The 12,084-nt window shown below is 47.9% G+C and overlaps 1 protein-coding gene, 1 long non-coding RNA gene and 1 other non-coding gene across 3 annotated transcripts; 1 reads left to right on the top strand and 2 right to left on the bottom strand.

Annotated features, from left to right (window-relative positions):
- Positions 1 to 1,359: 1,359 nt before the first annotated feature.
- ODC1 (ornithine decarboxylase 1) lies at positions 1,360 to 8,381 on the bottom strand. Its single transcript, XM_072938211.1, has 12 exons — positions 8,133 to 8,381; positions 5,603 to 5,746; positions 5,378 to 5,511; positions 4,931 to 5,104; positions 4,594 to 4,766; positions 4,210 to 4,344; positions 4,002 to 4,083; positions 3,741 to 3,824; positions 2,842 to 3,004; positions 2,643 to 2,755; positions 2,344 to 2,558; positions 1,360 to 1,845 (listed from the first exon to the last, which is right to left on the bottom strand). The coding sequence occupies exons 3-12, from the start codon at positions 5,477 to 5,479 to the stop codon at positions 1,701 to 1,703; spliced, it is 1,386 nt and encodes a 461-aa protein (XP_072794312.1). The 5' UTR covers positions 5,480 to 5,511; positions 5,603 to 5,746; positions 8,133 to 8,381; the 3' UTR covers positions 1,360 to 1,700.
- Positions 6,648 to 6,781, bottom strand: LOC116283547 (small nucleolar RNA SNORA42/SNORA80 family). Its single transcript, XR_004193180.1, has one exon. It is a non-coding gene; the product is annotated as a small nucleolar RNA SNORA42/SNORA80 family (small nucleolar RNA).
- A 286-nt stretch (positions 8,382 to 8,667) lies between the features above and the next one.
- On the top strand, positions 8,668 to 11,263 carry LOC140685932 (uncharacterized). The gene is made up of 2 exons (XR_012059398.1): positions 8,668 to 9,832; positions 10,940 to 11,263. It is a non-coding gene; the product is annotated as an uncharacterized lncRNA (long non-coding RNA).
- Positions 11,264 to 12,084: the final 821 nt, after the last annotated feature.

The raw sequence follows: 12,084 nt of genomic DNA, 5'->3' as shown, positions 1-12,084 counted from the left end.
CTGCGCTGTGGGTGGCATGGGGCTATTTCTGTCCCCACTGGCCCTGGCCAGTTGCTTGGATTGCACTCTACCTAAACAGGCTGAGAGCAGAGCAGCTTCCAAGCCCTGAGTATCATGTACTTCTTGATAGAAAACTTTTTCGAGCCAAGCTCGGTGCTGTCACTACAGCATCTCAACTCCCTCTGAAAGCGGGCACCTAACTTATCAGGTCTTAAGCTTGGTGTCCAGCTCATGTTTCTTGGTATTCAGTCCACAGTGAACACCAATCCCTTTATTTTGAACACTAGCAGCGGGCAGACTGAGGACCCAAAGGAAGTGGGCAGACTGTCCATGTGTTTTTTCCTCTCTTTGAGACTCCAGTCAGACCTATTTTCTTTGTGGCTTCTGAGAAACCCCATTCAGAAGCCTGGCAACTAAAGCCATACTCTTGGGTCCAGGAAGGGACAGTGGGGCTGGTGACAAGCCAGGTCCTCGTCTGGCTCAGCAGCTAAGAGGTAATGTCAGCAGTCACAGCAATGCTGTGTGCAGGCAGCACCCACGTCGTCACTCCTCTCGGCACCTTTGGCGTATTAACAGCATCATGATGGGCTTAATTCAGTCCCTGAGATGAAAGAAGCTGCAGCATTCTGACTGTACCACGAGCTGTCCCCGCCCTGTGTCCCTCCAATGGAGCTGGCGAGACACTCGATACCACCTGCGGTGACATCTGGCTTTTACACGGCCTCCCCCCTCCCCCCTCCCCGGGCTACAGCAGGACTCACAACTCCCATTTTGGAAGTTTAGTACGAGAGGCTGCCATCCCTTTCTGGGGAGTCGGGGGACAGTGAGTAAGAGAACAGAAAAGGCCAGGGGTCAAGGCCTGAAGGTAAAGACATACAACACAGATGATAAGTGAACGTGTTAGAATAAGCTAACTGCCAAAAGCCGCGCTACCTCCCTAACCGGTTGGTAACTACGCAGCTTGTCCTGGGAGTGAAGTCGAGGCGGGCAGGGTCTGTGTGGTCTCGAGGCAGGGCTCCGAGGGCCCACTGACAAGGGGCTCTGGGCGCTCAGTGGACGTCCAGGGGCTGAGCCATTAACAGCGGAGGCCGGCCACTGCCTCGGCCCTCCTCTCCCTCCCACTGCACGTGGGCCAGGTCCACTATTCTCTGTGAGAACCTACAGCAGACTTCCTATGAGACCTATGTACTTGAAATACATACGTCAACAGAAAGGAGACATGTCCATGGGTTTTCAAAATATTAAGAACCATCAACTCAAGGCAATTTTCCTGGCCTGTGAGGGAAAAAACATCAATTCCCACTTACAAGACCCTCGAGGTGAGCGTTCAGAATGGACACGTAAAAATCTCCCATTGCCTTATTATTTCAAGATACTTTATTTTTTTAAAACAGGTCACAACACTGAGCTTCTGGCCCATTCTGCCAATGTACAAGCTACAAACGCTTGCTCAGCAGTTAAGGGGCACGCTTTAGTAGCATTGTTTGAAAAGTGAATAAAAATCCATATAAAACAAATATTCAAATAGTTTCCATAGGAACACAGATAAGTGTGACCCCATCTCCTAGTCTTCCATGTGGGTGCACCTGCGCCACCCTACTCACACAGACATCTCAAAACTAGCAGTAGTTATGTTAAATGGTCCCCCCAAATCCCTTAATTCAAGCTAAACTCGCAGTTTACAGCTACAGGGCTGGTATCTACACATTAATACTAGCTGAAGCACAGGCTGCTGGGTGACGCTTCATTCCACTCTCCCAAGCACAGGACACAGGCAGAGTGCTAACATCCTGCTCCTCTACTTCGGGCGGGAAGTCACGGTTCTGGATTTGCTGCATCAGTTGCCTGTAAGAGACAGAAGCGGCATATTCAGAAACCCTGAGTCACCCCTGACTGGGCAGTTTCACACAAGAAGAGCTTATTCATGAGCCTATTTGCATCCTTGGTTACTATGTCATCAGGAAGCAATTTGATGTATTTCTAAAGCAGGTATTTCTTCAGAACCAGCTTTCCACCAGTAAGGAAACCACACGTTAATACACTAATTAAAACGTTCTATTTACACAGAAATATCCCAATCGTCTTTTCCGAATTAACTATGCCTTAAAAACGTGGAAAGAACACAAGTAACTATCATTACAGGGATTTTCCTTCCACTGCATCTTCCAAAATTTCTAGAGCGTATGTTCTTAATATGGGGAGAAACGCAACAAAAAAACTTGTAGTTAGTATTTAATCCTAAGCAAAGCAAATTCTCATTCACCTAGACAAAAGCAGGCATAAATCCTGGAAGGTTAATTACAATTCTCATCAGAACCATAAACACGCACTGCTGGCACTAACCATGTTGGCCCTGACATCACATAGTAGATGGTCGGCCTCTGGAACCCGTTGAAAGTGGAAGCAGCAGCGACAGTGTAAGCACCCATGTTCTCAAAGAGCATCCAGTCGCCCACATGCATCTCGGGCAAGTTACAGCGCTCAACAATGCGATCCAGGCCATCGCAGGTTGGCCCCCAGATGCTGGACGAGTAATACTTCTCATCTGGTTTGGGCCTCTGATTGAGAGAGAGAAACACCCCTGGTCACACGGGTCCTGACCAATCATCTTAACTGCTGAATACAGCGTGTTCAGAAGGTACCTTCTGCAGAAGGGGCTTCACATGTGCGTGATCGTAAAGGATGCAGTTGAACGATCCATATACTCCGTCGTTTACGTAATACATGAACGTCTGTTCACTCGACTCGTCTTCATCTACAAAGGCAGATGAGACCCAGTTACCACTTTCTGTACCAATTTTCAGTTACACACGCCAACGATTCACCACCCCTTCTACGTACCATCAGAGCCTGTCTGCTCCTTTAATACGAGCTTTTTGGCAATAATATTAACTGCGAGCGTGAAAGCTGATGCAACATAGTATCTTCCTGGCTCAGCTATGATTCTCACTCCCGAGTCTGATGGAAAATACTTGTCCAGCGCTGGGTTGATTACACTGGTGATCTATCAGAGTGAGACAGAGAAGAGCACGTGGTCATCAAGGGGAAAACACCTGGAGAACAGCGCTTTGCTGTGACAACAGAACACTGAGAGCAGCCGTCAGCGGAGGCTTATCTTCAAACAGACATCCTGAAAACCAGCCTGCACATCCTTGTGGTTTCACTTTGACTTCCCCTCCAGACACCCTCTGTACCTTCTTTAAGTTGTTATGGGTATGATTTTATTAAAGAATGGTCCAAATTTCTTACCATTTCAAGGTGCCAAAATACTTTAACCTAGCAAATACATGCCAACAAGATAAAACTTTGTATTCTACCTGCTTCATATAATCTTGACAAATAAGAATGTGGATCTGTTTTGTAAATGAGTGGCATATAATGGCTTAACTGCTTAAATGACTAAACACTTTAAATGTTTTAAGGAAGGACAAATTCTAGCAAAGAACATCCCGAGAAATGATGTACTAAAAGTTGGCATGTTCTTTCTCTACAGCGACAGCTCTCAGTGTAATCAATTCTCCCAAGACTTTTGGGGGAAACTGGCTCATCTAAGTTTAGAAAACCAAAGAATATTAAATATACTTTTAAATAGCATGGAAGTCACCTCAAAATAGCACATCAAGACATTTATTTTCATGGTTGTATAGTCTTTTTGGGGATTAGTTAAAACACTTTAGTTTTGAAATAGTCCAAAAAGGAACTTGCTAAGAGCTAAAGATTATAGCTTTGTTATAAATTACCTCTTCAAATTTAAGCTTTACATCCTCAGATCCAGGAAAGCCACCGCCAATATCAAGCAGATACATGTTGAAACCAACCTCGGCCTAGAGTCAAGAAAACTAAGTCAATCAAGGAGCCAGATTCATAACAAGTTATGAAAAATGAAGCCCATAATTAGGTTAAACCTCTGTAACATGAGATGACTTCTACAAAAGGTTAAGCAGGACTAGTTATTGTCACTTCTATCCCTCTCCTTGCACTTGGGGTCTACACATACTCACCCCCATGTCAAAGACACAGCGGGCATCAGAGATGGCCTGCACGAAGGTCTCAGGATCAGTACAGCCACTCCCCACGTGGAAGCTGGGGCGAAAAGAAAGAAAATGTATTATTTCTACTTCTAGAAATAACTATTCACAGTGGGAGAAAACCTGTTAAACTTGCATTGTCTAATCTTAACCTCTATCTGTGCCGTCACCAAGGTCTCACCTGACACCGATGACATCAATGTCTAGCTCCTTTGCCCTTTCCAGAAGAAGCCTGCTGGTTTTCAGTGTAGCACCAAATTTGACACTGAGGCGACAGACTGCTTTGGAATCATCAGTGGCGATCCGTAAAACCAACCTAGAAGAAGGAAAAGTGTATCAAATTTCTCATGACAGAAGACCACTTACAGCCAGGGTTGAAATAGAGAATCCTTAGCTCTGCCACCCTATGGTTTGTGTTTAACATGGTTTTATGAATCAAGAGAGTTAAACTTTTTTCTACTGTCTCTGAGCAGCACAGAGATGACTGAAGTATGGAAATTTGACTCTGTTTGCCATTACACAGATCCCATATCTGACCCTGCCCTCACATGGAGAAATAACTCACTTGGCCTTTGGATGTGCCCTGGCAACTTTCATCAACTCGACTTCACTATCAAAAGTCATCATCTGGACTCCATTATTGGCAGCGTACTTAATCTGAGACACTTGTTTACAAGGGTTTGCATAAATAATCTTCTCTGGAGGCACCCCGAGACTCTGCACCAACTGTATTTCAGTCTGAAAAAAGAAGAGGTGTTACACTACATGCAGCTGATAAATGGAAGAAACAGAGAAACATAGGAAGTGGTCACACTCCCCACTTGTTCACGAGCATCTACTGCCCCTGCAGCACAACCAGGGACGTCCTACACAGTCACCAGAGTTCTGCGGCTCTTGCTCACCTTGCTGGCACAGTCAAATCCTGTCCCAATGGCAGCTAGAGTCTTCACTATGGTTCTGCTATCATTGCATTTAACTGCGTAAAAGGGGGTGACCCGAGGAAGAGCTTTTAACCATCTCAGATGTTTCTTTAGAATGTCTCCCAGGTCCGCAACATAGAAGGCATCCTTATCATCCTGCAGCAAGAGTGGTTACAGGAAACCCATCAGCAGCCTAACAACACGTCCGCCATGCAGCCTTCCCTTCTCTCGCCCATCGTTCCCAATGAAGCCCACTCTAGTCAGTCACTGACGTGCACATCACTATTGTCACTGGATGATCTACAGCCAGTTAAATTCTAAATTCCCTAACAAGACACCTGCGTTTCTGTAAGGCCCCACTGAAGTTTCCCACTCATTGGCTTAACATTCTCAAAGCTGCACTGCCAGCATGGACTTAAATATACTTACAGAAGAAGAAACTTCATTAATTTTTTGGTCCAGAATGTCCTTGGCAGTAAAGCCTTCATCCAGGAAATGGCAGTCGAACTCTTCATTACTAAAGCTGTTCATGGTTTCTTGATGTCGTTCTGAAACACAACAAACTGCAAATAGGAAGGACAAATTTACTCAGAAGTCTTAGCAACACTTAGTAATTCTTAACAAGATAAATCTGTAACAATCATGAATACTCACAAGGAAAACTAAGAGAAGGAATTTAAAGAAATTATTCCTGCTTTTCACAAAGGCAATTCAGGAATCCCAAGTCCCACCGAAGATGCGCGTGCCCTGGATGAAGTGGTGGAAAACGTTCTGATAAACACGGAATCTGCTGTCCACCTTAGGAACACATTAAAAGGGAAGATCAGGTACTGACTGCAAATGTGTAAGCAGCAGGGCTACTCAAGCACCCCCCAGATAGCTCACTCACTGGGTTTGGGAATCCCATTATTCCTAGGTTTGAGTCACACGATTTCATAAACCTTTATGGAATGAGGACACCACAGATTCAATACTAGATTTTTTCACACTAAATTTTCACATATAATACTGTCCACCTCAAAAAAACTTCAAATGTTCCTGCTAAAAAATGGGGAATGTAGGTTTCAGGAGCTTTTCTGCACTTAGTTCACTAATGCGAAAAAAAGGTTTCGTGATACTTACTTTATTTCAGAGCTATTTTCCTTTAGAAGCTTAAAATAGCATTATAGCAATTACTGAAAGTTGCTGTATAAATATCATGCTATTTCCTCCTTTCACTGAGTCTTACACAGAATAATTTTAACTGACTAATAGGCGTCATGTCATCACTCTCGACTTACCGGGTGCTCTTAAGTTTCCTGACAATTTTATGAGCCAATTTTCACACTAGGCATGTGTCTGTTTAAAACTGCACTCTTCAAATCAACACATTACAGTTGCTGTATCAGATCAGAAATCAATTTTCTTAAAGCAGTGTTGCCTATCAAATTAGCAACTCTGGGGATCCCAACTGTCCTTACATGCACTCTAACACTTGCTTAGCTACGAATGAGAATCACCTGGGAATTATTTTTGGCTAACTTGCTGAATAACAAAAATAAGCAGGCAGTAATAAATTACAAATAAACAAAAATGAAGCTCATTTAACAATCATAGCCACTGTCCTTGGTCTTTATGAAACGTGACATTGGAAATGACAGTTACCTTAAAATCACTAATTTTAAATCTATTTAACTTCTGCCTGCTGGGGCCTCTTTTCCACTGTGCAACCCGCTTCAGTGCCTGCAGCCTATGGGCAGAGGCCAGGCAATGGTTCGGGGCCACAGTTTCCTCTGGCATGGGACACTATGAAAGGCCCAGGGGGACGGGCCTGCCATAAATCCAAACCCATGCATGGTAGAACTTGTAAGACTTGATCTACTGTGACTTTCTAGTATTGTCAAGTTCCTGCGTTGCCCAAATCACCCGTAGGGGAAGGGAAAGACTAAATGCCAGCAAACCCATTTTGTCTGTAACAGTCAAATAGGCTCACCAGTGACAGACTGGGTTATCCTGGATCTTGTTACACATTTTTAAGGCAATATTTAGATTTAGGAAGTTTTTATTTCTCTGAAATACACTACTATTAAATATTTTGCTGTCCTGTGCCTTTCAAAGCTTTATTTTAATAACTTGCGATGTGGAGCTTTATTTTAATAATTTGAATTTCACCCAAGAACAGTTTTTGGTGTTCTGCATAGCTAAATGATTTAAAACAATGACTCAATTAGCACAAAATAGCACTTTTCTGCTATGAAATCCTTCACTGCCAATTGGGTAACGTTAGAAAAGACAGGTACTAACTCAGACAGCAACTGAAAATTGTACAAAGTCAACTAAATTACACCTAGTTTTAGGTCTGACCCAAGTGAACACATTCTTTGTCCTCCCCAGACATTTCTAAGAGGTTCTGCTCCCCACACTTTCCCCCAGTATTTAGCATTTTCATACACAGCTGGCCTCTTTTGAAAACCCTGGGGCTGGCTTCTATGTCTAAGTCTGTTTGCCTGAACTGGGATCTTAATAACCGAGGCTTTTCTTAAATCACTAAGTCATTCCAAGATTCCTTAAACAATTATAAGCCATGGCCGGCTGAGCAGTATCAGTTACTACAAGGTTATCTCAGCTCTAGCTACTCCAGTGGGTTTCTATACTGAGTCATTCCTTCTGTACACAGAACAAAAAAAAAAAAAAAGCTTAAAAAAAAAGAAAGAAAGAAAAGGAGGACATTATTCCAGGGCATCACGGCAGAATGGCACGTCTCTTCCTTATGAAAGTGAGCATGAGCGACGAGCGCCCGGAGACCTGCGCCGGCTCGCCTGGTACCTCTCCTGCACCTGCTACCGGGCTGCCACATGGGTTTAAGAAAAATAGCGGTTGAAAGAACGACCGAGACTTCAACAGCTTCCGGCTGAGAAACCCTCATTGACATGGTTCGGGAGAGGCGAACCCCGGGCCGTTCCAGCCCAGGCCGCCCTAAGCCGTGCGTGCAAGGGGCTGGGGGTCGCGGCCCCGCTACACTGGGGTCACCAGGGCCGGGGACACAGCAGCTTACCAAGGTCTGGGGCCACATGTCCTCGCAGCTCCAGGCGCGGGATCTGCCCCGGCCTCCGGCCCGAGCGCAGGGACACGTGGCCGTCCCCTCCCCCCCCCCGCCACCCCAAGCTCCCGCCGCCTCCTTACCGCCCGGACGCGCCCCTCTCACCTTAAAGCTCTCGGGCGCCGCGGGCCGACCCCATTAAGACAAAACGCCGCCGCCAAGCGCGTAGGGCCGCCGGCCGCCCCGCCGCTGTCCCCGCCGCCCCCGTCAGCCGCCCGCCGGGCCGCCCGCCGCCTCGCTCCCTCCCGCGGAGGACCGCCGGCCCGAGGTGGCGCCGGAGCGCTGGCACAGGGGCGGCGGAGGCTGAGAGGACTGACAAAGCCCTACGCGCCGTTGCTCCGCTACTTATAGCGCCGCGCGTGTCGTCATGGAGACGCACCAGCTCAAACCAGCCGCGATCGGTTCCGTCCGGGCGTCCTCCCAGGGAGAGGGCGGAGCGCGACCGCCGCCAACCCGGGGCCGGGCGGAGGGGCGTGGGGAGCGGGCGGTTCGACGTCAGCGCATCCGAGCGCCACCCTGCCGGCCGGCCCGCCACGCCCCGCTCCGCCCGCCCGCCCCTCCCGGCCCAGCCGCAGGCCCGCGCACGCGCATACGCCGCGGGTCCCGGGCTCCACCGGCGCGCCCTCCGGCGCCAGCGCCTGGCCCTCTGCCTGGGGACGAGAGCCGCCGCCGCCGCCGCAGAATTGCAAAACCTGCCTCGGACCGCAGCTGAATTTCAGCATCTGCGCCATGCAAAACTGTTCTTCCACTTGGCATTAAATGCCTCGTGCCCTCGGGCGGAGAAAGGAAATCGCGGGCGCGAGCGGGCCACGTGGACCCCACCTGGCGGACTCTGGCCCCTGCTGCCCGGCGTCTCCATTCCTGTGGGAGGGACCTGGAAGTGATTCTGGCGCAGCACCACTCCACCAAGAAGGGAGCAAAGACGCAGAAGGGAGAAAGGTCACTTGGCAAGTTAGCGGCACTGCTTCGGGCTGCTCCCAAGCTACTGCGCCTATAAACCGTGGCTAACATCCAGGTGCCTTCCACCTAGATAGCAGACAGCAAAGGATACGCAAAGATACATGTTACGCTTATTAAGCCAGAGGCTCGTCTAAGGGCATTTGGGGAAGAGGTAAGAAGTAACAGATCCACAAACCACAAAGCGCCTTACTGTATCGGATGGCGCTTACCAATGACTTCTTTAAGGGCAGCTGGAATTGAAACCCTTTGAGGGTTTCCCAGCAAACCAACAGCGTCTACGCAGTGGATACATATGATAAAAGCTGTGTCAGAAATTGGGAGTCCCCAAGAGTGCAGCTGAGGCTCCGATGGACAATGGCCTCTCAGGTGCAGTCCATCCCCCACCTCAGGGAGGGACTGCAGAGATTTGGAACACATTTTCCCCTTGCATTTTTACCATTCCTTCCCTTGTAGACCAAATCCAATTATGTCCCAACCTAGAGTGAGACTGACCTGAGCGCTGCCGGTCGGAGGAAGAACGTGAAACTAGCCGCAGCCACACAGGTCAGTGCAGGAGACCCTGGAGGAGCTCAGTACTTACTGTAGCCTAACCTGGCCCCAACTTACTGTGTGATCTTGGGCCTCCGAAGAGGCTGGACTAGATGACCCAAAGATCTTGACAGAAACCTCCTTTTGTACTGATCCCCAGGCCTGGGGCATAGTCAGTGAGTACTTGTTTGAGGAATGCAGGAGTGAATGAAGGATCTGAGTCTCCCTGGAGCATGCATGGTTTCCACAGAATCAAGGAAAGGGAAAACACCAAAGAGAAGTGAATCTTCGTACATGAGAGGATATGACAAGCAGAGGTACCTTTTCTCTTAGGCACCCTGATCAACTTTATTTTTATGTAGCCCTTGAGTAACCACTGGGTATCAGGTACCACTTAGGGAGAGGGGTGTTATCCCCACCCTAGCAAGTTTAATTCCTAGGAGGGAATGAAATTAACAATGAAGTGAAATGAACAATCCCATCAGAGAACATTACAGCCCCAGGCACTAAATGGGACAGCTTTGATTCCATGGTGAACACTCTGGTATTTGTCCCTGCTCTGTGAAGAAACATTTTGTTCCAGGGACACAGAGGTTTCCTCAAACTCCGGAAGTCTCCTGGGTCCAGTGCTGAGGCCAAGAGGGGAGTATTGTCTGCACCGCCCAGCTTTGCATGGCGCGTCAATCAGCCAGTCCTTGGGTGGTGAACACTGTCCCTACTCTTCGGCCTCCACCCAGCAGAGGGGACCGGATGTCTCAGCTTGGGAGATCCTAGTAGGAACCTTGTGGGGAGGGAAGGAGAGCCTGCCCCTGTCCGGCCAGCAGCTTGTCGTCCCGTGACCTTGACCATCTCCTTGTCCCTCTGTGAACTTCTCTTTCTCCAGCCATCAAGGGAAGTCTTGGGGCCTGATCTAGGATCCCCTTGCACTGAGTTCTGTGAATTGTATTTTAGAATTAAAAGTATTAGCTAGACCGAACCTACGACTTCTTGATTCTGGAAGCCAGGTGGTCTGTCCCTCTGCTACTCACGTGTACCACTCACACCCTGGTCACCCCCACACACTGCCTTCCCTGCTAGCCCACCCCAGATATGCAAACTGCCCACAGGCCGCACTTCCCTCTGGGGAGTCCCAGCCCGGCCCAGATGACCCATCCGACCCAGATGAGGAAAGAGAAGCAAGGGAAGGAGGCGGTGCTGCTTCCTCGAGGGCAGGCCCTGCTGACTGCAGGCAAACTCTTGGAGTTTTGGCCTTGGGTCTGGGAGTTAACAGACCTGAGTCATTCAACTCAGTTATTAATCTGGATTCAAAGAAGGTAAACCAATGATGACTAAACTTGGCCTTGTTCAAATGCTTGTCATTAATATCTTTCTGCATATTTTCAATAGACTTTATCTTCTCCCTTCCTATTTTTTTTTTCCCTTAGAGAAAAGCAGCAGATCCTTGCAAACCATGTGATACCTGGATGTTACCCTTATGTGCAGATAAGGTTTATGTGTTTGGTGCAGAAGCAGTAACTTAGGGAAGTGAGCAAAAACATCAAAAACCACCTTGGATGTGCCAATGAGATCTGCGCCCCTAGTCATCCCACCGAAATTCTGGAACCAACTCCAGTTTTTTTAGTGACTCTCAGCACCTAGCTCATTATGAGGCCCTGAACATCACTTCTGCTCTCTGGGTCTCAGGCTTTTTCTGTAAAATGCTCTCTGGCTGGATTGGACTGGATAAAACCCAGGCTTTTGGACTCTGATGTTCTGAGGATCTCTGACTTCCTTTACAAGGAGTTCTGTGTGAATCTGCTGACTACATTCTCTGACCTGACACTGAGGACACATCAGGGGAAGGTTTTTTTCTTTATTAACTTATTTACACGGAAGAGCTTATAAAGGTATATGGTAATTACAAATTTAAAAAGTCACTTTTACTGAAAAAGCGTAACACAAAAGACAATGGTCAGCAAGAATGTATGTATCCAGGTACTCAATACTGGAGTAGTTGACATTGAGAACTTTCTGGGAAATGAGTTTGTGTTCTGTCCACGTGTCAGTGATCATATTCCACACCAAACTTCTTCCCAGAAGCGTAGTAAGAGTTGGCGCTGGAGTGAGGCTTATGACATCCAGCCACATGAGGACTTTGGGAAGTTAGGAGCTGTCCTGCAAGGGGGCCATAACTCAGGGTAATGAGAAGCAGTCCCAGGCCACTGCTAGTCGCACGTGGATGTTTGACCAAAAATAGTGTTCAGAAACTCAGTCACTAACATTCCAGCCTTGCCATTGAATTGTTTTAGGTGTTTCCAAAAATCCAACCCACCCTCGAAGGCGGGAAGTATGCCATCTTTGCCAAATCCAAATGCCGCGCCCCGGGCACTGAGAGCTTCCGGGGAGGCCTTCCCCGCTCTGAGCAACACAGGCGTCATCACAGAAGTGGAGCATCTCCAAAAGTACCTGTTGGAAGCCAAAGACACCAGTGGAAGTGGAAGTCCCAGGACGTTTGTATTCTACAGTGCCATTGCATCACTGCCCCACCTGGCCTCCGCCCTGGTGCGGCTCCCTGGGAGTTTCTGGGACT

This window comes from Vicugna pacos, chromosome 15, assembly GCF_048564905.1.
Source record: "Vicugna pacos chromosome 15, VicPac4, whole genome shotgun sequence".
Taxonomy (NCBI): Eukaryota; Metazoa; Chordata; class Mammalia; order Artiodactyla; family Camelidae; genus Vicugna; species Vicugna pacos.
Note: the sequence above shows the minus strand (reverse complement) of the source record. Positions and strands in the feature narration are given on the sequence as shown.

Coding starts and splice junctions, on each gene's coding strand:
- ODC1 (XM_072938211.1), bottom strand. CDS start 5,479: ATGAACAGCTTTAGTAATGAAGAGTTCGACTGCCATTTCCTGGATGAA. Junction 4,345..4,593: donor AGGGCACATCCAAAGGCCAA/GTGAGTTATTTC, acceptor TCCTTCTTCTAG/GTTGGTTTTACGGATCGCCA. Junction 2,559..2,642: donor TGAAGCCCCTTCTGCAGAAG/GTACCTTCTGAA, acceptor TCTCTCAATCAG/AGGCCCAAACCAGATGAGAA.